The following is a 23094-nucleotide window of genomic DNA, read 5'->3' as shown; positions in this document are numbered from 1 at the left end:
GTTAACTTTTACTGCATTCCAAACCATCTCAAATATTAGTGGCTTAAAATAGCCATTGATTTAGGTTATGATTCTTTGGGTTGACTGAGCAGTTCTTCTGGTCTGAGTCATCTCAACTGATTTTGACGGTGCTCCCTCATAAATCAGTGAGGCAGCTGGCTCCGGATAATCTCGGCTGGCTTCATTCTCATGTCTGGCAATGGGATGTGGTTGGCCAGGCCCACAAGGGAAACTGGTCCCAGCATCTCTCGTTATCCGGCAGGCTAGCCTAAGTTTCTTCACAAGGCGGTCACGGCATTCCCAAGAGCAGCCAGTGCCCAAGCATTTGTGCCACAGTTGCTGCTGTGCTGTTGGCCGAAGCAAGTTTCATGGTCAAGCTCAGATTTCAGGGGTGCAGAAATAGACTCCGCCTCTTAACTGGAGGAGCTACAGAGTCACCTTGCAAGGGTCGTGCGTGCAGGGATGGGAAGAATTGGTAGCTGTGTTCACGATCTAGCACACTGAATCCGCCAGTTTTACACTCACGTCCTTTAACTTGTCCTGTAACCTTGGAAGGAAGGCATTCGGGCTGGTTTGGATTAGATCCCAGGACTGACTCTAAAGGAGTCTTGTTAGCCCCTCTGAATGCTGCTTTGTGTCTTTTTAATTCTTTGGAGGCTTCAGAGTCTAGGCACTCCTCTCTGAGACAAGCATCCTGATCATTTAATTCCAAGCACTCATCTGCACAGATGTCCTTTCACTCAGGAGGAATGAAGTGGCAGATGCATTTGGCATAATCACCATAAAGATTAGTTTGTGAGCAGTCATACATGTTTGTAAAGCACACTACTATGTGCAGGAGACTTTCTGCAAGAAAGAGAGGCACTCTTGCGGGAGAAAAGTAACTGAGGAAGTCTGGATACAGGGTATGAATAAAAGTTCTATAAGGTGCCTAAAAAATACAGTAGATCAGAGACAACAGAGCCTCCTATTAGCCTCATGGGAGAGCATCATCTGTGTATAATAGACATCATGTAAGAGCAGGAGTTTAAGGCTCCTGCCTTCTCCTCACAGCTGTCAGGACCTCTAACTGTGTCCATCTCTTCTTCCTTTGTTTTAACTCTCATCTCTAGATTCTGCTCAGACATTTTGACACATGAGGCAATTTCCTCCTTTTCCTCACTCATGTCCCTTTTTTCACAGGAAGGCAGTACCTCCTCCTTCTTCCCGACTTGCTGTGAGCAGAATTTATTTCCATATTATTAGTAATTACTTCTCAGAGACTTCCTGCAGCACATCCCAGCCAGCCTCCTCCCTTTATCTCTGCCACTTCCCATCCCAGAATGCCCACTTCTTTCTCCTCTCTCAGGGTCTCACTCAATTCTAACCTCTTCCCTAAAGCTCCTGAGAGCAACCCTGTCTTGGGGCATATTTGACCCCAACTGAGATTTTTCTCTTAACCCCCCTGGACTGGTTCAGGCATTGCTTTATCTGAGTCCAGGAGTGAGCCCCATCTGCCAGGAGCGGTGAGAGGGAAGTGATGGTCACTGCTGCCCCCAATTCAGTCCCTCCCTGAAGGCCTGTGATGTAACGCCAGATCAATCAGGTGGAACTTATCTCCCCTTGTATACTTTTAACTTGTATGTCTGTTGTATGTGTCCTGCTGCTCCAACCATAATGCAAATCCCTTGAATAAAGAGACCAAGACTTTAACTTTTTCTGTATCCCCAGTGCCTGAAGCAGCCCTCTCTGTGGAGCAGGGTCTTATAGGTTGTGTAACCAGTCAGTGATAATGGTGACTTGGGTGCTACCTGTGCTTTATATCAGAGTCTACATGATTTGCTTTTCTGTAAAGCAGCACTGCTCCTCATTTGTTCTTAACTAGATGAAGTGTGTTGTTATTTTTGAAGTGTATGTATGTGCTCTGGTAGGATTTCTTGCCCCTTTCATATATCTTCCTTCTTTTTTTTTTTTTTTTTTTTTTTTTTTGAGACGGAGTTTTGCTCTTGTTACCCAGGCTGGAGTGCAATGGCGCGATCTCGGCTCACCGCAACCTCCACCTCCTGGGTTCAGGCAATTCTCCTGCCTCAGCCTCCTGAGTAGCTGGGATTACAGGCACGCGCCACCACGCCCAGCTAATTTTTTGTATTTTAGTAGAGACGGGGTTTCACCATGTTGACCAGGTTGGTCTCGATCTCTCGACCTCGTGATCCACCCGCCTCGGCCTCCCAAAGTGCTGGGATTACAGGCTTGAGCCACCACGCCCGGCCAGATCTTCCTTCTATTTGCTCTTCTTTCTTTTTTTATTATTCAGTGCCATTAAGATGCTTTAGTTATTAAAACTTCTGTCTCTCAAGCACCTCTTCCTTTTACCGCCTCCTGTGATAATTTCTTCCTGAATTACTCCTGGTCTTCTTGGATCTGACTGCCCTAGTGTAACATTCTCAAGTCCTCGTATCTTCATGCAAAAGATTTCTAACAGTCCCTTCTGGTCATCATTTTAATCATTTCGATCTTAAGTCTTGGTGACTTCTCTGATGATATCCAGTTTTCTGTCCACTAAGATAATCTGAGCTAGAAATTCTCAGTAATCCTTGTCCAGTCCTGTGTTCAGATTTTATTCACCACATGATGCTTGCAATTCCTTTGCAACAATTCTTCATTGACTTGACTTTTTTGCTTTAGTCTCTGAGCTTTTAAGATGATCTTTTCCTGGACTGCAATTTTTATCTTTGATCTCAACGTCAGTATCTGATCTGGGTAATCTATTAGTGGGGCAACCTCCAAAGCACCTTTGATGTCTGCTAGGATGGATATTATTTGGCTCAGTCAACTTCTGCCTAGAATTTATCGGCTCTCATTAGCTCAATTACTTATGATTATTATAATCTGAAGGGAGCTGATTTCTGCAAAGGTAGCACATGAATTCCTCATTTGTTGTTGGCTTTTCCCAACTTTATAATCATGAGGCTCAAAGTGTTTGTCTAACATTTTAAAGGGCCCCTCTCCGCCATACTGGGTCAAGGCTCCAGGTAAAATTCTCATGGCTTTTATGTTTTCCCTCCTTAGCCCTTATGACAAATAAAACGACATGATTATTAGTGTAATTGTTCACTTAATGTCTATATACCCACCAGGCTTTTATTCGATAATAAGCTTTCTTTCCTTCTTCCTAGACAGGGATAAGAAGCCATCAAAGGATAATAAGTTAATTCATCAAATTATCTCAAATGTAAGGTTCTCCTCCATAAAGTTTTACTGATGTGGTTGAGCAGAAACATCCTTTGATTAAGGATGTAGGCTGGGAGACCAGACTTTGTATCTGAGTGCTAGCTTTGTCACTGTTTGACACAGTGGAATGAAGGGTTACATGACATCTCTATGACTATCCTTCCTCATTTATAATATGAGAGTGATAATATTAATCTCTAACTTGTAGGGTACCTATTGGGATTACATGAGTTTATATATGTAAAGCACTTAGTTGTCTGGCACTTAGCGATTACTCATAAATACTAATGTGGTTGTGTTTTAATTGTTATCATTATGTTAATACTAACGGTGCCTTCTATTGTCTATCTTCTTTTTTCATTTCAAGGCGCTCTGTAAACACTATAGTGTTTCATAAAAAATCACCATGGGTTTAAAGTGCTGCCATCTCAACTTGTCTGAGAAGCACTGTTTGTCCTTGCACAAAAAGGGTATAAGTATGTACGGGGAAGGGGGCACACATTCTCTGCCTTGCCCAAGGTCTACACTCCTAGAAAGGCATTCTTTCCAAATATAGGCAGTAGAAGGCTCATCTGGCCTCTTCTTTTCATTCTGAATGAGGGGAACACCAGACTGAGGGAATACTTCAGTTGCACACAGAAGAGTTCAAGATAAGTAGAGATTAATAATAACACCAACGCAAAGATACCATGAAGTTGAAGCTGGAGTCAGCCCCCGCTTTCTGACTTAAGCTCTTTACCCCTTTGGGTCTCCCTCCAAGAAGCCTATCCTGGATACCCTCTCAAAAAAGGCACTCTTCAGTATCATCATGTCACTCTTCGAATTCCTCCTTCCTCTCACCCAAGGTGGCAAGGATCCAAGCCTATCACAGAAGACCCTGCTCTCTGTAATGATCATATCCTCATATCCCACCGTCTCTGCCTACCTCACATCATACCCTGGTCCCAGAACTTGAGGTCTTCCTCCCTGCTCCAACACACACACACACACATTCTCACTCACTCTATCTCTCTCATTTTTAGTATTTCACCAGGGCCGGGTTCTCTATGTCTCGTGATACGTTCCTGAGAAACTAATTCATACTTTTGGAGAAAGAAGAGTATTAATAGTTATTTCAGGGGCTTTAGATCTAGGAAGACCTGAGTTGGAATGCCACTTTAGACACAAATTTTGTAACTGGGCAATTGCTTACCATCTTTGGGCCTCTTCTTCTCCTTTGAAAATAGGGATGTAAATCCTATTTCAGAGGGCCATTGGAATAATTAAATGAGATATGTGTGTAGCACTTAGCACAGGCCTGGTTTACAGTAAGCAGTGAATAAATAGAAGCGATTATTGATGTTTTTGTACTCATGAGAAGAGTTTAGAATAAATATTTCCTCCCTTCACCTCCTCTCCCTCTGTTTAATTGTCTTCTCTGATAAAATAACTTGTTTTTTGGATACAATGCCTTGTATTGTGATGCCCAGAATCCCAGAGGAGGGATTCTATTAGTAAAAGTCTAAGCTAGTGAGCAGTTTGGTGAACTGGCAAGAGCAAAAACTCAGCAACAAGAGGTCTAGACTCTAATTCCTGATCTGCTGCTAACAAGTCAGGCAATTTGGGCCAAGCCGTTATCCCCTGAATGCTGTATTTCTTCTGTAAAAAGAACTGGGATAAGATGGACTTGTAGGTTCCTTCTGATTTTTATATTTTATGGTTCTTTATGAAAAGGTTTTCCTCTGAATGAATTCTTTTACTGATACTTTAAAAACCTTGGCTGATGTATTTTTTCTTGTGAGACCTCTTCGTGCATATCTTTATCTTGCCTCACATTTTCTTCACACACAAAAGCAGTAGTTGAAGGTAGACCGTGGAGTTGGTCCTTCTAGGTTTGGATTTCAGCATCACCAACTGATTTGGCCAGTTATTTGACTTCTCTGAGGCTCAGTGGTCTTATCTGTGTAATGAGGATAGACAGAAGGTAGATGAGAAAATGAAAGGAGACAAAATGCGTAGACTACATAACCTCAAAGGCTATAGTTTGATTGCCCTGTAGGACATTAACCAGTTTTGTCTATAACTTGGCAAACTTATTTCAGAATGTCTTTTCTCATGGACTCTGAATACCTGATTACTATCTTCCTGATTTCTTCATTAATCTGTGAGTCGAAGAGAATCTTTCACAAGTGCTTCGTTCTACTTTTTTATATAAGAATCCTGTTTTTAAATTTTTGAAAATTATTCTTTGACTGCCTTCAGACACTCTTCTTGATAGACTGACATTGGCAAAACTCACTAGAAATGCTGATTAAATTATTGAAAAAAGAAAAACAATTGAGATTTGCATTTTTATACTTTCTGCTGGATTCTTCCTTATGTCACTTAGCTGAAACCAGGCCCTACAAGGCTAAGGGTGGGGAAAATTCCCTTGGAGGAATCTCTACTTACTGGAAAAAGAAATAAGCAAGAAGCAAGATGAGCCTGGCAGAAAGAGATACTTTGGTTGTGGGCTTTACATTTATGACCAGCAAGATAATGAAGGAAGGTAATTCTGGAAGCTTGATGTCAGTTTTAACGGTCCCTCAAGCACTGAGAAAGATAATAGTCAATGGATGGTGTCCATAAGGATTTTTTCTCCTTCTCCCCTGACAGCAATTGACAGGATCATTTTGTATTTGCAACTACTGTCATTGAAGCGTGCAGAAAAAGTCCTGTAAGGCCAGGAGGATGAGGGCTACTTCCCTGCAAGGATCTCTAGTGTCATCTCTATGGCAATAATAGTTACTATAATTTTCATTTTGCTTTTCTATAGAGTGTCGACTTTGTGGAGCTTAAGGCTATGGGATTTGGGTCACATAAAATCACACTAGCATAAAATCACGCTTTGTTATCTTGCAAGAGTATTTTTTTTTTAACTGCAAAGAGAGCCTATGCAACAAGATTAAAATAATTGCCAATGCAGGTCACTTGACTAATATAATTATTTATGGGATGCTAATAGCTTTTCAGACGCTTTCAGATACAGTGTCAATTTGACAGCAATTTTTTTCTCTTTCTGTTTGGATGGTTAGACCACTGCCAGTTTTTCTCCCCAAGGACAAGGCTTATCATTGGGGGGTGGGGGTGGGGAATGTAAATTAATTGCAAATCAGCTCTCAGGCGTTGTCTGGTAGTTTCTCTTTATTATCTGCAATTAAATCATAAGGACAGAAACCATGCCTTCCATTTCACTTAGATGCACCCTTGTCTACTAGCGTCGCGCTCTGCATAAATTTCAATGGTACTAGCTTTCCACAGACAGCTTTAGAGACATTAGACACTTCCAAAGTATGACTCTTCGGAGAGAGCCCTTTGCGAATGAAGCGGGAACGGAGGCGCACCTGCGATCCTAGCGTGGGATGATAAAGCTCTAAGAGGCGTCTCAGGGTAGGGAGGAAACAGCTGGAAATCAAGAAAGGGGGTGTAGCGAAAAGTTGTGAAAACAAGAAAGACAAGCTAATAGAACGGACCAAAAAGAGAAGAACAACAGAAGAGGCTGAGAAAAAGGAAAGTCGAGTGGCGCACCCCTTGCCCCCGCCTGCAGAAGGCGAGCAAGCGCGGAGTAGACTACAGGCCCCAGAATCCCCTGCGGCTGATCTTGCCGAGCGTCAGTCTCCTAGGCAACCCCACTAAACAAGATGGCGGCCTCCGAGAGGGCTCTCCTGAGGACCAGAGCTGCCTCTCTCCTGAGAGGCTTGGGCAGATCCCGAACTGGAGCCCAATCGTTACAGTTTCTTGCAGAAGAGGAGCGTCAGCCTTGCCGGTCTTCTTTTCCCATGGGGCACAAGACGAAAGGCACGTACAACGCAGCCTCCTCCTACCTGCTCCAGCAGCTCATGCACCGCTATCAGGAGCTGGACGCGGACGGAGACGAGGACCTGGGCGAGGGCGAGTTGAGATCCGAGGAGTCCTCAGAGTCCGAAATGCTGAATTTGGAGGTGTGCCTTCCCCCTCTACCCCTCACTCCCTGGCTCTCTCGTCCAGCCGTCAGGCCCTGCTACTTAGGCGGCAGCTCCCGATGCACCCCCACCAGCCCGAAGCTTCCCACACCTTCTCAGGCTCTCTCGCCTCCAGGAACTCCTGTTTCCTCTCTTTTTTTCCCGTCTGTTACCCCGTTTTCTCACCCCCTGCCTGAAATATCTCTAAAAATCTCCATTCTTTTTCCTTAACACATTTGATTTCTTATGAGTCAAGTTAACACACCGTCACTTTGAAAGAGTGTCTAGATAATTGGGAATTATGGCTTTAGCTTTTTCACAATTACACTTTGACAGTATTGTGAATAGGCAGAGTTCATCTCTGGCATTCCAGCACCTGTTGCCCATGGCTATAAAATACTTCTACATTCGACCCCAGATCTAGTCCCATCAGCCTCCTTCGGGGGGCGGGGAATCCTCTTTTGAAAGTGCTTCCTCAAAGACTAATGACTTAAAAGTTGAATACATTACTTCTGTCAGGGGCTTATGTCTTATGCAAGCAACATGCACACACACCAGAAAGGAGCCCTTAAAATATTCAAACAGCCAGCTCACTGTGGGAGTATTTTAGGATGTGGGGAATGTTCCCATCATCCCACCTGTATTGACTGGGGTGGTGGCTTTACCTTTCACAGGACTGCCGATTCCCTCCTTCCTGCAATACCTCTTCTGACCACCACGCAATTCCACCTCTTTCTTACTCGTATTATCATCCTTTTCTTTTCTTAGTCCATTGCTGTCTTCCTGTCTTTTCCACTTCTCATCACATCAGTTTTTTCTCTTGGCTTCTAATAAATTGCTTTCTTTCAAAAGCATAATTTAATTTGCTTTCTTTCAATATGCTTAGGTTTTTCTCTTTGTCTTAGCTGCCAGGAAACTCAGATTCAACATTTTTTCTTAATTTCAAAGTTTCCTTTAGGTTTTTTCTCCCCTTTCCTTTTCCTTGGCAGTATAAATTGCATCAAATTATTTTAAGAAGTAAATGTAATATAAAAGTGTAGAATTTCTTTCTTTCATTTCCCTTCTGTTCCCTTCTCTTATTTTTCCCTTCCCTCCCTCCTTCCTTTCTTTCTTTCTGTCCTTTTCTTTTCTTTCCCTCCCTCCCTTTCCCTCTCCTTCTCCCCTCTCCCCCTCTCCTCCCTTCTCCCTCTCCCCTGCCCTCCTCTCCCCTCCCCTCCCCTCCCCTGCACTTCCTTTCACAGGGTCTTACTCTGTTACCCAGATTGGAATACAGTGGTGCAGTCATGACTCACCGCAGTCTTGACCTCCAAGGCTCAAGCAGTCTTCCCGCCTCAGCCTCCTGAGTAGCTGGGACTATACTGGTATATGCCAGTGGTATATAGCCAGGCGTATACCACAGTACCTGGCTAATTCTTATATTTTTTGTAGAGATGGCAGGGGCGGGTGGGGCTCGCCATGCTGTCTAGGCTGGTCTTGATCTCCTGGGGTCAAGCAATCTGCCTATCTCAGCCTCCCAAAGTGCTGATGTTACAGATAGAGCCACTGTGCCCAGCCTAGGATATTTTTATTACCCTCATTCTGTAATATTCTTCTGGTTTCCCCTTTGCATCTTTGCATCGATTCATAGTCACCTTTTCTCCTTGTGGCCAGAAATATTTCTCTGTTATGCCTGTTCCCTTTCACAGACTCCTTTCCTCATTTGTCTTATTTCTTCTTATTCCCCCTCTCTAACCTGCAGCATATTCTGTTACCCTGATTCTTTTATTAACTACTTGGGTTCCCCTTCCTTTGTAATTTCCTTCTGTTCACTTTCAACATTTGGCCTTTTTTTTTTTTCCCCATCCTCATCCCCCTTTTTGTCTTTCCTCTTTTTCTACTTGCTTATACTCAAGATGGCTAACCAGTTACCATCAGTTTTGCTTCAAGTTGACCATAGAAAGCAATTAATTACTGTGTTATTACTTTTGTCTTTTGTTGATTTACTTTGCTATCTTTAACAGTGACTGTTGCAAAACTCTAGCAGTGTTTTTGCCACATTGAGATGTTTGTATGGTTTCACCAGCTTCCCCCCAGAGGAATTCACAAATGAACCACCAGTATACTTTGTTATTCTAATTAACACCTAGCTCTTTGGCTATGGGGTTCATTAGCACCATTGTTAATCTGTCTTCAGTATGCCATGAACAAACCATAGAAGGGGTTGACATGAACTAGTAGTTTTCCCTTTTTGCCTTGTAAGACGTGTGGAACAGGTTCATTATTCCTTCCATTTACACTCTAAATATTAATTTTGTGTTTTTATTCTATTTTGGCTTTTCACAGTATTGCACACATATTAATATGCTAAATAAACTGAAACCAAGTTTTAAAATTTGGAAATTCATGTTCCGTGATTTATTATTCCCATCTTAGCCTGGCGAATATTTGCAGTGCTATCATGGTCACAATGATTATTGGGTGCCTTTAATGAAACTTGCCTTAAACCTCAGAAGCCCTTATGAATTAAGGGAGGCAGTATGGACCACCTGTTCAAACACAAGATTAGTGTTTGAGGCTTGATTTAGCTTTTTGTTGTTAGTTGTGAGATCTTGAACAAGTTACTTAACCGCTATCATTCTTTTTAGACAGAGTTTGCTCTTGTTGCCCAGGCTGGAGTGCAATGGCATGATCTCAGCTCATTGCAACCTCCGCCTTTTAGGTGTAAGCGATTCTCCTGCCTCAGCCTTCCAAGTAGCTGGGATTTTAGGCATGCGCCACCACACCTGGCTAATTTTGTATTTTTAGTAGAGGCGAGGTTTCTCCTTGTTGGTCAGGCTGGTCTCAAACTCCTGACCTCAGGTGATCTGCCCACCTCAGCCTCCCAAAGTGCTGGGATTACAGGCATGAGCCGCCTCGCCTGGCAACCGCTTTCATTCTTAATGTGGGAATTATAACAATACCTACAGAATTGTGAGAATTAAATGAGATCCTGTATGTTAAATGCTTATCATAATATATTTTGGATCCAATTAATACAAATAGTAACTTACATGTTTTTATCTGCTAACTGCAGCCCATTAAGTGAGTTGATTAATTTAGCCTTCACTGAACAAGCATTTACTGCATGATTGCTCTGACGGTACGGAGCTGCATGATTGTACAGACTGTACTGCACTATTGCTTTGACTGTACAGAGCAGAAGTTTCTGGGCCCAAAAATTGATGCATGAAAAACACTTCTTTTCAGTCCCTTAATGTGGGTAATAATACCTACCCCTGGGATAGTTATGAGCATCAAATTTAATAAGAAACTCTATATTTAAAGTTCTTACTGTAGTGTCTGATACAGAGTAGACTCCCAAAAAATTATGGCTGCAATAAATAATAACAGTAATGGTAGAAAAAGATGAGAACATGATTGAAGACATACACAGTTCCTGCTTTCAAAGTGAGATAAGAATGTGAGTATATCATAGCAATTCAGCATAATTCAGTAGTATGCCGTAAAGAGATGAGTACAGTTGACAGCTGGATTGCAGGGACGTGGCAGCGTGGCAGGCTTCAGGGGAAGGAGACTCTTGCCTGAGTAGAGAGGTGCCGTGTGGACAGGCAGGTGGCAGCTTTTCCTACCGATGAGTTACAAGTGAGAACAGATGAAGCAGCCTAGCAGGCTGGGCGCAGTGGCTCACGCCTGTAATCCCAGCACTTTGGGAGGCTGAGGCATGCAGATCACGAGGTCAGGAGATGGAGCCCATCCTGGCTAACATGGTGAAAGGCCGTAAAATACCAAAAAAAAAAAAAAAAAAAGCCAAATCAGCTGGGCATGGTGGCAAACACCTGTAGTCCCAGCTACAGAGGAGGCTGAGCCAGGGGCATTGCTTGAACCTGGGAGGCGGAGGTTGCAGCAAGCCGAGATCTTGCCACTGCATTCCAGCCTGAGCAAGACTCTATCTCAAAAAAAAAAAAAAGAAAAAGAAAAAAGAAGCAGCAGCAGCCTAGGGAGGAGTGAGATGGTGAAGGGCACTGGGATGTTGTGGGGACTTGGACTGGGGTCTCTACACAGTGAGGAACTGCTCCATTGGCCAGGTGGGATTAGATTAGAGGATTGTAAGACTGGAGGCAAGGAGATCAGTGAGAAGATTCTAGCAAAATCCAGGGGAGTGAGAAGAGCCTGGATTAAGGCAGTGGCAGTGGGAATGGAAAGGAAGCTAAAGATAAAAACATATTTAAAGTATTTAAGATGGTTCATTTACAAATTAAATATTAGAAGTCTAGGATGGCTGTTAGGCCTATGGCATGGTCTGGGGTAATAGTAAGGCCATTATCTATCATAGAAATCACGGAAAGATGGAGCTTTGTGCTAAGGTGTTGGATTTAGGAACCACGTGACCAGAAATCAGCGAGGGATCTCAGAGTAGGAGACATGGGAACCATCACCACTAGATTCTGGACAATCAGTAAGGGATGGGAGGGGAAAAGCCACGAATAGAACCATAAAGGTACAGATATCAAGGGTATTTAAGCGGTAGGCAGATGAAGAAGCAGGGAGGAAAATTGGGAAGGACTGGTAAGAGAAGCAGGAGGAGAAAGAAGACCTATATGATAGGGAAGCCAGGTGTCTCAAGAACATGATGACTGGGTTCAGTGGCTCATGCCTGAAATCCTGACACTTTGGGAGCCAAGGGCAGGAGGATGGCATGAGGCCAGAGTTTGAGACTAGACTGGGTAACTTAGTGAGACCCCCATCTCTACAAGAGAATTTAAAAAAAATTAGCTGAATGGTCATAGTGAGGTATGCACCTGTAGTGCCAGCTACTTGGAAGACTGAGGCAGAAGGATCATTTGAGCCCAGGAGTTCGATGCTGCAGTGAGCTATGATCATGCCACTGCATTCCAGCCTGGGTGACAGAGCAAGACCTTGTCTCAAAAGAAAAAAGAAAGAACATGGGAATGGGTTATACTACACACAGATTAAGTGGGAAGAGGCCTAAAAAGTGCTCATTGATTTTGCCTATGTGAGGGTCAGTGGAGACAGTGGCCCACCTGATTTTTAGGAGGCGGTGAAGTCAGGAAGCTAAGTGAAGTTGAAGAATAGGTGATAGGCAAGGAAAGGAGAGCTATGGCATAAAAAACAACTCTAGAGAAGATTGGTTATTAAAGGAAACTCCAGTTTATAGCTCAAGGAACCTGCCGGACTGAAGGAAGCCTTGTAGGACAGTAGAGTCTACCATACTTTTATAGCTGGAGTGGGAACAGTAGAGAGTGGTGGGTTCAAAACACAGACAAAAGGGGGCAAAAGTGGTCCCTGAGGAGAGAGAAGGGGGTGGGACCCTGAGTAGAGAGAACACAGTCTTCCTTTAGACCTAAGTGAGAAACATTAGGGCAGGTGCTCCTAGGAAGCTGAGAGGGTTAACATGTGAGAGCTTCCATTTTGCCTTGGAAGTAGAAGAGAAGGGCCTTAGTTGAGAAGAGGGCAATGGAGCGGAGGCTCTGCCAGCTTGAGAGTGATGGAGAGCTGGGCTAGTCAAGAAGGGGAGTTGAAAAGGGGCCGATGAAGAATGGGAGACTGTTTAATAGCAAAGAGACGCAGCTAAAATTCAGCTTTGCAGGGACTCCAGGATGCTCGGTTGTGGGATCTTCTCCAGCCCACTCAGCAGCTAGCAGGTAGGTGCTTTCATTCATTCAACCCACGTTTGAGCACTCAGCATGTGTGAGGCACTGTTTGCCTCCTTCCCCCTTAGGCTTCAGCCATCTTGAACCTTCATCATTCTCTCAATGGGCCATGCTTGCCTTTGCCTTTGGGATTTTGTACGTGCTGCCCCCTTTGCCTGTAATACTATTTCTTGGCTCGCTTTTCAGCCTTATCTTCCCTTTCGTCAGAGTAACTCACAATTTGAGTCTCTACTGAATGGCTCTCTCATTTTGGAAGACTTTGCTAACTGTTATTCCATCCTGGCACTGATATACAATGGGGGCCCTGCCCATAGTCAGTAGACACTGCTTATCTCTATTCTAATATTTATCAAAGCCTAAAATTGCTTGAATACGTGTCTGTCTCCCAGACTGAACTGTAAATCCCTTATGGACAGGCACCATAGCTGTTTACTTATTTACCATGTCTTATCCACTGAGCCAAGCTGCATGTGCTAGGAACTCTATACAGACTTTTTTCCCCCTGATGAATGATGAACATGACACAGTCCTGCCTCAGTAAAGCAGTTGATTGTGAACTTGATTCAGATTTGTATATGGATGGGTAGCTGCAACCAGGGGGGACCAGGATCAGAGACTTGAAGATAGAGAGAAATTTAAATTGCCTATGGGGCCAGGTGTGGTGGCTCATGCCTGTAGTCTCAGCACTTTGGGAGGTGGAAGTAGGCTGATTGCTTGAGTCCAGGAGTTTGAGACCAGCCTGGGCAACATGGTGAAACTCCGCCTCTATAAAAAAATATAAAAATTAGCCAGGCAGGGTAGCACATGCCTGTAGTCCCAGCTATTTTGGAGGCTGAGGTGGGAGGATGGCTTAAGCCTAGGAGGTCAAGGCTACAGTGAGCTGAGATCAAACCACTACATCTTAGCCCAGGAGACAGAGCAAGACCGTGTCTAAAAAAAAAAAAGAAAAAGAGAATTGCCCATGGGCTGCCCAATAGGGAAGGGAATATAGTCAGAAGGGAACAGATAGACTCTGAGAAAGATGTCTATCTGTGAACAGACTGGAGATTTTGTTGTGATTGGTGAGCAAGTTCAACAGGTACCAGACAGGTTGAAGGATAAGCCACTGTAGGATTAGAGCGGAATACTGGAGTCTGAGGTTTCCGGGATGGAGCAGTTTAGCATGATGGCTAGGTCCAGGCATGGCCGTGAGAGTAAGCTGTCTGGAGTTGAGACAGTAAGGACATGTGCATGTGTGCATGTGTTAGGAAGGGAGCGTTGGATGCCCATCCACAGGGCTTCTGAAGCCACTCAAGATAACGACAGGAGTTTGAAAATGATCGAATATTGGAAGGGGAAGACAATACTGCCACATGTCAGGAACCTCAGGAGGTGTGAGGAGGTTATTGTGCAGAGAGCTGTGTTGGGGACATGGAAAAATGCTGACAGCCTGGGCTCCTCTCCGTGTCAATGGCTAAGTTGAAAAGAAGCATCCACCTGTTATAAGTAAGGATGCACTGTCTTCATATAACCAGAAAATGGAGGGGCCAGATGAACTTCAGAGGGCTGGGTGGAAAGTTTGGAGGGAAGGTGACATTCCTTCCCAGGACTTATATAATAAACTAGGACTTTATTTAGAAAAGTAAATGTGTTTTGCCCATTTTGTGAACAGGCTGATTGGCGTGGGTGAGTGAAACATTAAGATGTGGAATTTCTGACTTCATCAATTAATAATAACAAAATTGTCATCTGTTGGGAACACTGTGTTGTACCTACTGTGCTGTGAGTTGTATATCCATTTTTTTCTTTCTCCAAAAATATTAAAAGAAGATGTGGAGAAGGAAAGACTTTCCCTCTACACTCCTAGCTTTTATAGCTGGGTCTGTAAAATAAACTGAAAACAGATGGATTAACAGGAGGAAAGGTATATATATACATATACCAATTTTAATAAATTTTTAATGTTTGTGGGGAACATTGCAGGAAAAATAAAAGTGAATAATTAAAAAAGCAGTGAGATTTGAGAAGTTATGTACCATCTCAATAGAGGAAGGGGAGAAGGGATGCAGGTCCCTTAGGGGAGGATAAATGCTTTTTAGGGAATGGATAAAAAGCAGATGTGCGGTATGAGAGTTTGTGACAAAGTCTGTCTGAGTGTGACATTGATTTCTGGTCTCCTCTCCTGGGGTGGGTAAGAGTCAATCTTCTCTGTTTAATGAAACCACCAAGGTGGGAATTTAGGACAACTGAGTTTCTCTTGGAGGATCTGCCTTTAGGCAGATAAAGAGAGTTCAGAAAGAGTCTCTCCCTGCATTTGCTGTTTTTCAAGTGCCTTCAGCTCAAAATAATCAATATACCAACATGGCATACTTTAGAGCAACCTGTCTGGTACTTCTTCAAAGGTAATAACGTTTCCTATTTATAGCTGAAAACTACAAGGCTCCCCAAAGTCACACATCCAAAATGGCAGGGCTGGGGTTCAAACCATGCCTGCCCAATTCTGAAGCCATATGCTGTCCATGTTGGTGGTATTTACTTCCCTGGATCAGTGGAAACTTGTGGGGAAAGAAACTCTTTATAATAGCACAAGCCTACGTGAGTATGTCATCAGTACCTACAGCTGGAGCAGCTTTGTTGGTTCCTGAATTCATAGAGAGGACTTAGAAAAGGGATATTTTGCCATCATAGTCTACATGCTAGTCATGATTAGTTATGTCAGAGTGAGTGATGTGATTACTGTGTTTTGTGTCCTTGTGTTGATGCCAGTGTTAATGTGTTGATCATTATGGAGTTGAAGGCAGCACAAACCTAGTACTGACCCACCTATTATCTCTTTTGTCTGTCATTGTTGGAGGAAGGGCATGTCAGGCTGACATTGGTCTGTGTGATGTCTATAGACCAAGAGGCAACCACCTTATAGAAATGATCATCACCATTTTTTTTTTTTTGAGACAGAATCTCATTCTGTTGCCCAGGCTAGAGGGCAGTGGTGTGATCTTGGCTCACTGCAACCTCTTCCTCCCAGGTTCAAGAGATTCTCCTGCCTCAGCCTTCCGAGTAGCTGGGATTACAGGTGCCCTCTACCACACCCGACTAATTTTTGTATTTTTAGTAGAGACAGGGTTTCACCATCTTGACCAGGCTGGTCTTGAACTCCTCACCTAGTGATATACCCGCCTCGTCCTCCCAAAGTGCTGGGATTACAGGTGTGAGCCACTGTGCCCGGCCAATCATCACCTTTTTAATAATCTTGTAAATTTTACAAATCTAGCAACATTGACTAATTGAACTGAAGGACCTGTTTTCTCCAGCAAGAATGCCAGGTTAAGAGAAATAATTGGCTTAATTTGATGTAACCATCCTTTGGGGTGTGGGCAAGCAGTTAAACACAGTGGTTAGGACAGTTTTGGAGAACTGCCCTGGGATTGGACAGATTGGGATCTTCATTTCAGCTCTGTCACATACTATCTGTTTGTTTCAGGTGAGAACTTCCAAACCTTAGTTTTTCAGTCTGTAAGGTAGAGATAAGAGTACCTATCTCAGTGTTGTCCAAAGGATTCAATGAGTTAATCTATTGAGAGCTCTTAGCACAGTGTTTAGATTAGAGAAGCACTCAATCAATACCACCACTGACACTGATGCTTCTACTGCTACAATATTCACTCAGCTTTGAATGTCCAACACAAATGACCACCTGAAAAAAACAGTGGCAATGAAAACATTGATTTGGCAGATAGTTCTTTTATTTTATTTTTTGTGATGGAGTTTCACTCTTGTTGCCCAGGCCGGAGTGCAGTGGCATGATCTCAGCTCACTGCAACCTCCGCCTCCCAGGTTCAAGCGATTCTACTGCCTCAACCTCTGAGTAGATGGGACTACAGGTACGTGCCACTAAACCCAGCTAATTTTTGTATTTTTAGTAGAGACAGGGTTTCACCATATTGGCCACAATGTTCTTGATCTCTTGACCTTGTGATCTGCCCACCTTGGTCTCCCAAAGTGCTGGATTACAGGCGTGAGCCACTGTGCCCAGCCAGCAGATAGTTATTTAATTATATGTAATACGTGTATGTTATCAACACTGAAGTTTTGGGGGGATATTGGTAAATTTTGGAGGGCTCAGCTCCTGGGTATACAATATACTAAGTGCTGCATATGACAAGGTAGATTGTTTCTTTTCTGATAAGAGTCTTTTCTTTGTCTACCTTTCTGACTTTTTTTACAGAAGAAATTTGATGGGGTCCTGAGAGAGGAGGCCGTGGCTGAAGCACTCCATCAGTTGGGGCGCTCAGGGTCTGGGACTGAGCAAGTCTACCTCAATCTGACTTTATCAGTGAGTATGCCAAAATCTCCATTGGCTGCCTGCAGCTTGACATTGGCACGACCATATTTATTTTCTTCAGTACTCGTAGCTTCTGTGGTGGCAGCAAATCTTGGAGCCTTGCATTTGATAGAGACTGGTGATGAGAGATATTTATGTAAATATTAGACTTCAAAGTGCCCTGACCCATCCAGTAATCAGCCCCCCCCAATTTCTTAGTTTTCATTCTCTTCACACTCTGTCTCTTTCATCTTAAGTAGTCTATATTATAGTAATCAATGCTTCCTTTCCAGGAGGTTGAATTTGATTCTGTAAAACCAATCTCAAAGGCTCTTTAAGAATTTTCTCTCTGATCAGTGGAAGCAGCGCTAAACTTTACATCTGAATCCAAGGGTACACAGTATTGTGATATTGACTTTCCCCACTAAGTATGTCAAGAAATAAGAGGCTTTGAGCTATAGCTTACTTTCCACAAGATACCTATCATTAAAGAAAAGAATCTATTATTATTCATCAGTTTTTAAGATTTCAGTACGTGTCATAGAGTAGCACAAAATCTTGGCTTCAATTTTATCAGAAGAGAGGCTGTAAGAGGAAACTACTGGGAATACTTGCTTCTTTCCTCATTTTCTCTGTGGTCTTAGGAAAACAATTTAAGGCATTTTGCCTCCTTATATTATAAAGCATTAAATATTCATTGGAGATCCACAAAGTAAATTTAGGTACATATGAGAAAAAAGAAGCGCACTGAAATTTTACCATGGCACCGTGATTTGGCAAAAGGGTATATCTGTAAGGCTGCTCTGTCTTGGATTTGAATGAGAAGGCTACACAAGAAATGTTAAGCTCTTTTCACCTCTGCTAGCTCCATGGCATGTCCTTCAAGGCCAGCATATTAAAACTGTAATCTTTTTTCCATTTTCACTTTATAACATTTTATGGATGACTCAGCCAGTCAGGCAATAACATACAGGGAGCACCGTGTATGCACTGCACCATGTTCGATGCTGGAATATGGGATATAATTTCAGCAGCCAATGCACCCCCACACAAGTCCCTTTCAATCAATATTCTACTTATGTAGGTAGGGCTATGCCTTAAATTGATATACCCCAAACAGCAATCCTTTAAATCTTATTTCAGCTGGATGGACTGAAGCTTAATTTATTTTGCCACTGACCTCCTTACATCTCAGATATTACATGTTGAATTACTTTGCCTTAATAACCTGTCTTACTGAATACACTTTCTTAGGGTTGCCCGGTTTGGTGATTTTTTTTTCTTTATCTCTTACTTATGTTACATGTTATTTTTTTCCACTTTTTCTTATTACTTGTGTACATTTCTTCTCTCCTGCCAAAGTCATAAGTTTCTTAAGGGCATAATATAGCTCTTTTCCATCATTGTATTTCTCATCGTTCCAAGCACAATGCTTTGTACACAGTATTCAGTAAGTAATTATTTATTATTACTGTTCCAGCAGCCTTCATTAAACAGTCACCTTTATTCCATATGAGAACGTGCTTATAATGACTCTTCATTGGTTCGCTTTATTCTGACTCTGACATCACGACATAAAACAGTCAAAGACGTCTTTGTTCCATGAAAACCAAATTCCCCTCAATCTCACCTGAAGCTCACTAGAATCAAGATTTCCTGGAAAGAATTCTGGACAAGGATTCAAAAGGCTTAGACACTGCTTCTCTATCACTAACTTGCTGTGTGATTTCAGGCTATTAACATACCTCTCTGTATCTCACACCCCTCGTCTCTCAATTGGGAATAAGCTGTCCTACAGATTTCACGGGTGTGTTTGATCAGATGAGACTCTTGCGAAAGAGCTTTGAAAATGAACCCTGTGAAAGCGTAGGTACTATTGTTATTAATGATCTCCTGATGAGGTGTGAATGCTCTTTAAAACTTCATTTAAATTCTAGGCATTTTTCTCTCTTTTTTTTTTTTTTACTAGATAAAGGACTTGTCTTTATTGCTATTGTGTGGTTTAAAACAAAAACAAGAACTCCGTTCTAACGTCTCCATGAACACTGCTTTAAATTGGCCTTTGATGTTATAATCGTTTTTGCTAGAAACACTAATTTCCTAAGCTATTATTTTCTTCAAAGGAAGGCCTTTTATTTTTATTTTTTTTTGGAGATCCTATTAGTAGCAGGCTTCAGATTTTGTTCTCTCACTTCGATATTTGTGAAAGAAATTCTGGATTTCTTTCCGTCAACATTTATTGCAAGAAGGCTGAGTAGTAACCTGTCAAAGCAACATTAAAGTCTTTTACCTTTTGTTTTCTCAGGGTTGTAATTTAATTGATGTTAGCATTCTCTGTGGATATGTTCACCTACAGAAGTTGGATCTTTCAGCAAATAAAATTGAAGGTATGTAATTGTCATTCTAGATTGATCACTGAATTATCTGAAAATTTAAATGTTGATGTATGTAATATGGTTTGATAATACCAAACTTGATATAAGTAATTTGTATATCAATTTACATATTATTCCTTTGTTTTCCATGCAAAAAAAGGCACCAATAACTGATGAGAGAGAAAAAGCACAGATCTGCAATATTATAATGTCGCTGAGATGCAGTCAATGATATTTAAGAGCATGAGATATAATGTTGGCTTTATTTTTTCCGTTTAAGAGATCGATCATTCCTTCTTCAATACTCCCTGAATATTTAATGATTTCTTTTCCTCTGTTAGTTACTCAGTATAGATGAATTAGTCTGCTTTTTTCTTTAATGGATTTTCTTTATTTTGCTTTTGCATTTTATGACATTGTTTATTTTGCATTTTAAAAATCTTATTTAAATTTTTAATTAAAAAAAATTTTTTTTTGAGACGGAGGCTCACTCTGTCACCCAGGCTGGAGTGCAGTGGCACAAACACAGCTCACTGCAACCTCCACCTTCCAGGTGCAGGTGATTCTCTTGCCTCAGCCTCCAGAGTAGCTGGGATTTCAAGTGCACACCACCACACCTGGCTAATTTTTTGTATTTTTAGTAGAGACAGGGTTTTGCCATGTTGGCCAGGCTGGTCTTGAACTCCTGACCTCAAGTGATCTGCCTGCCCCAGCCTCCCAAAGTGCTGGGATTACAGGCATGAGCCACATCGCCCAGCCATCTTATTTTATTTTTGAGACAGGTTCTTGCCCCATCACTGAGGCTGGAGTGAAGTGGTCTGATCGTGGCTCACCGCAGCCTTGACATTCTGGGCTCAATCAGTTCTCCCACCTCAGCCTCCTGAGTAGCTAGGACTACAGACATGCTACCATGCCTAATTTTTTATATTTGTTGTAGACATGGGGTTTCGCCATGTTGCCCAGGCTGGGCTTGAACTCCTGGGCTCAAGTGATCTGCCTGCCTTGGCCTCCCAAAGTGCTGAGATTACAGGTGTGAGCCACTGTGCCCGAGCCTACGTTTTGCATTTTAAATCCATTAGCTCTTTTATCCTTGTTTTTGAGCACCAGGGATTCACAAATACATCTTTTTCATTCTTTTTTTGCTCTCTTTATTTAGTTGATCCTTTCAACTCCAACTCCACCATTTGTAGTTCGATGTAATATATTTGTTATGACACCTTGTTCACATTTAATGAAATTAGTCCTACCATTGTCAAATTGTCTTCAAAGCTTGATCCTTGTTTCTAATTTTCTGATCTTATTTGAAGTTGACAGTGTACAGTTTTTTTCTTTAAACTTCTAAGGAAGTAAGCAAATCATTACTTCTGACCTGCTTTCTTCACCGATAATCTTTCTGCTTGCTTCTTTTGCCTGCCTTTTTTATGACATACAAATGTTGCTTATATGTCTTCTCTGTTTGATTTTGTTTTTTCCCCTCTTCTAAGACTCTGATAATTAAAGTCCACTTTCTAATGATTAAGAAATATTCTAGCCCATTTTCATTCTTAAAATGCCACTGTTTTTGAAATTACTTTCTAGTTTTCTAAAGCTTTATTATGGAAATTACAAGTATGTACACAAATGGAATATTGGAATGAATGTCTGGGTTCAACAATGATCACCCCATCTCTACCTCCTCCTGCCCCCCTTCCCCAGGGTTATTTTAAAGCAAATCTCAGATATTATCATCGGAAGGCCTTTTCTAGTGTTTCTGGCAGGAGCACTTGGCCTACCTACTCCACACCTCTGAGGTTGTTTTCATGGGCTGGGTAGGAAATTGCTGAAAGGTGGGAGGCCTTGCCAATGCTAAGTGCTGACAACAAATGGGAGCAGGGAGCCCACAGTTATGCTCCAAGCGCTCCTCTTCAGCCGGATCAGTCCTCATTAACCTTGGACAGCGCATTTCATTAGTTCATCAATTATTGAAAGCCTCCTGTATGTAAGGTACAGCATGTTTTTCTTTTTGTGATGACAGCCTCACTGGTATCCTGCTGTAGGCCAACCTTCGGACTGTATCCGAATCACCTGGGGTTCCTGATAACACAGATTTCTGGGCCCCATTCTTGGGGTTTCTGATTCGGTAGGTTTGAAGAGGGGCCTGGGAATTTGCATTTCAAATAAGCCCCTGGATGAGGCCGATGGTGCCGGTCCCAGACCACACGCCGAGAACCAGAGTTGGAGACACGAGGAGCTCCTGCCCTCTTGTGGGCAAGGTGGTCACTGCACTGATGGGGACAACAGGCCAGCTCAAGTCAAAGGTCCCAGGAACTTTTTCGTGTCTTGATATGAAAACTGGTTATCTACGGTATATGAAATCACCGTCTCTTTGTCTCTAGCCAAGCACTAGCTGCTGCTTCTGCTTCAAGAAGGATCTCTATTTACCTGCCCACAGAAAGATCATCTTTCAGGAGGATCTGGGGGTCCCATGGAAATTAGTAGAGTTAAGACCACTACTGACAGACATGTAGCTGAGCTCAGCGTGGACAAATAGATACCAGTTGGAAAGCAATTACAGTTTCTCCTTAGGTTTCCTCGAAGAGTTCTTCCTGGGTTTTCTGATTCATTTCCACCAAAGTGTTAATGTCTCAAAGTATTGTCTCTCCTAGAACTATTTACATTTAGTAAGAGAAAGGGCATGGTTTTGTCTAGAGAAATAACATAGAAATTGGAGGGAAATTTCTGGCTTCAGTGACTCTTGAGAAGGGAAGATACCTGGAGGCCCCTTACACAGCGTGTCCCACCCACCTCAGGGCAGGGCTCCAGCTGCCGCCTGGCTTCCTTCCCCAGGTCTGCCTCTGTCTGTGCCACCTGGAGAAAGGTAGATGTACTTTGCTTGGCTTTGGGTGAGGAGGCTCCATTCTCCCTGTAGAAGCCATCCCCCAGAGGGCTGTAATAGCACATACTATGATCTAGAATGAGGAGAGAGAGGGAAATGCTAGTATTGTTGCCATTTTCAAGTGGAGAAAGGACTTACTGGTAGAGACTAGGGCTATAATCCTTCCCGATTCCTTCCCTAATTCATTCTGCTACCTCTGTGTCTGCTATAAAGTCACAAAGAAAGGTAAAACAATAGTTTGTTTTTTAAATCTTTTATATGTAATTTCATTAGCGGTATCCTTTATTAGCACAGTAGTCCTTTACTTAGTATTCAGGATTCAAAGTCTGTGCTTGGGATAAATGCAAAACTCAGATGTATGTTTGATCCAATCCGGAGTCAAAAGCAAGTAACAGCAATGAGTTACATCACTTCAGATACTTAATGCGATCTAGCGCTAAGTCCAACTGAAACAAAATTTAATTTGCAACAAAGAGAGTTTCCTAATTGTGGCATTTCCACTCTTTATGAAAAGAGCTAATTTAGTTATTTAGGGGCTAATTATCAAGAGGATTGTCTAAGGCTTTTGCTTCTCATCCTTTTCTCAAAGGCTGGCAAGTTCTGTAGCATTTCATTGTTAGCGGGAGAGTGAGCGTACACGTGGAAGAGGCCGCAGGCATTGGTTACTTGGCTGCCCCCAAAATAGGGGAGACGGGTTGGCCACCCCCCCCAGGGAAGAGGATTA

The 23094-nt window shown here is 42.5% G+C and overlaps 1 protein-coding gene across 3 annotated transcripts in view; it reads left to right on the top strand.

Moving 5' to 3' along the window:
- The first annotated feature begins 6841 nt into the window (after positions 1-6841).
- The window catches only part of LRGUK (leucine rich repeats and guanylate kinase domain containing), a 137078-nt gene continuing 120825 nt past the window's right edge, over positions 6842-23094 (top strand). For all 3 annotated transcript variants that reach the window (XR_013524246.1, XM_002751972.6, XM_035254703.3), the window contains exons 1-3: positions 6842-7169; positions 17025-17132; positions 19426-19507. Coding sequence is in view for 2 of the 3 variants with exons in the window: in XM_002751972.6 (XP_002752018.3) it covers positions 6870-7169; positions 17025-17132; positions 19426-19507 (490 nt within the window). In the remaining variant the exon portion in view is untranslated. The remainder of the gene's footprint in view (positions 7170-17024; positions 17133-19425; positions 19508-23094) is intronic.

Source organism: Callithrix jacchus, chromosome 11, assembly GCF_049354715.1.
Source record: "Callithrix jacchus isolate 240 chromosome 11, calJac240_pri, whole genome shotgun sequence".
Lineage (NCBI taxonomy): Eukaryota > Metazoa > Chordata > Mammalia > Primates > Cebidae > Callithrix > Callithrix jacchus.
The sequence above is the reverse complement of the archived record's forward strand: the minus strand, read 5'-3'. Positions and strand labels throughout refer to the sequence as shown.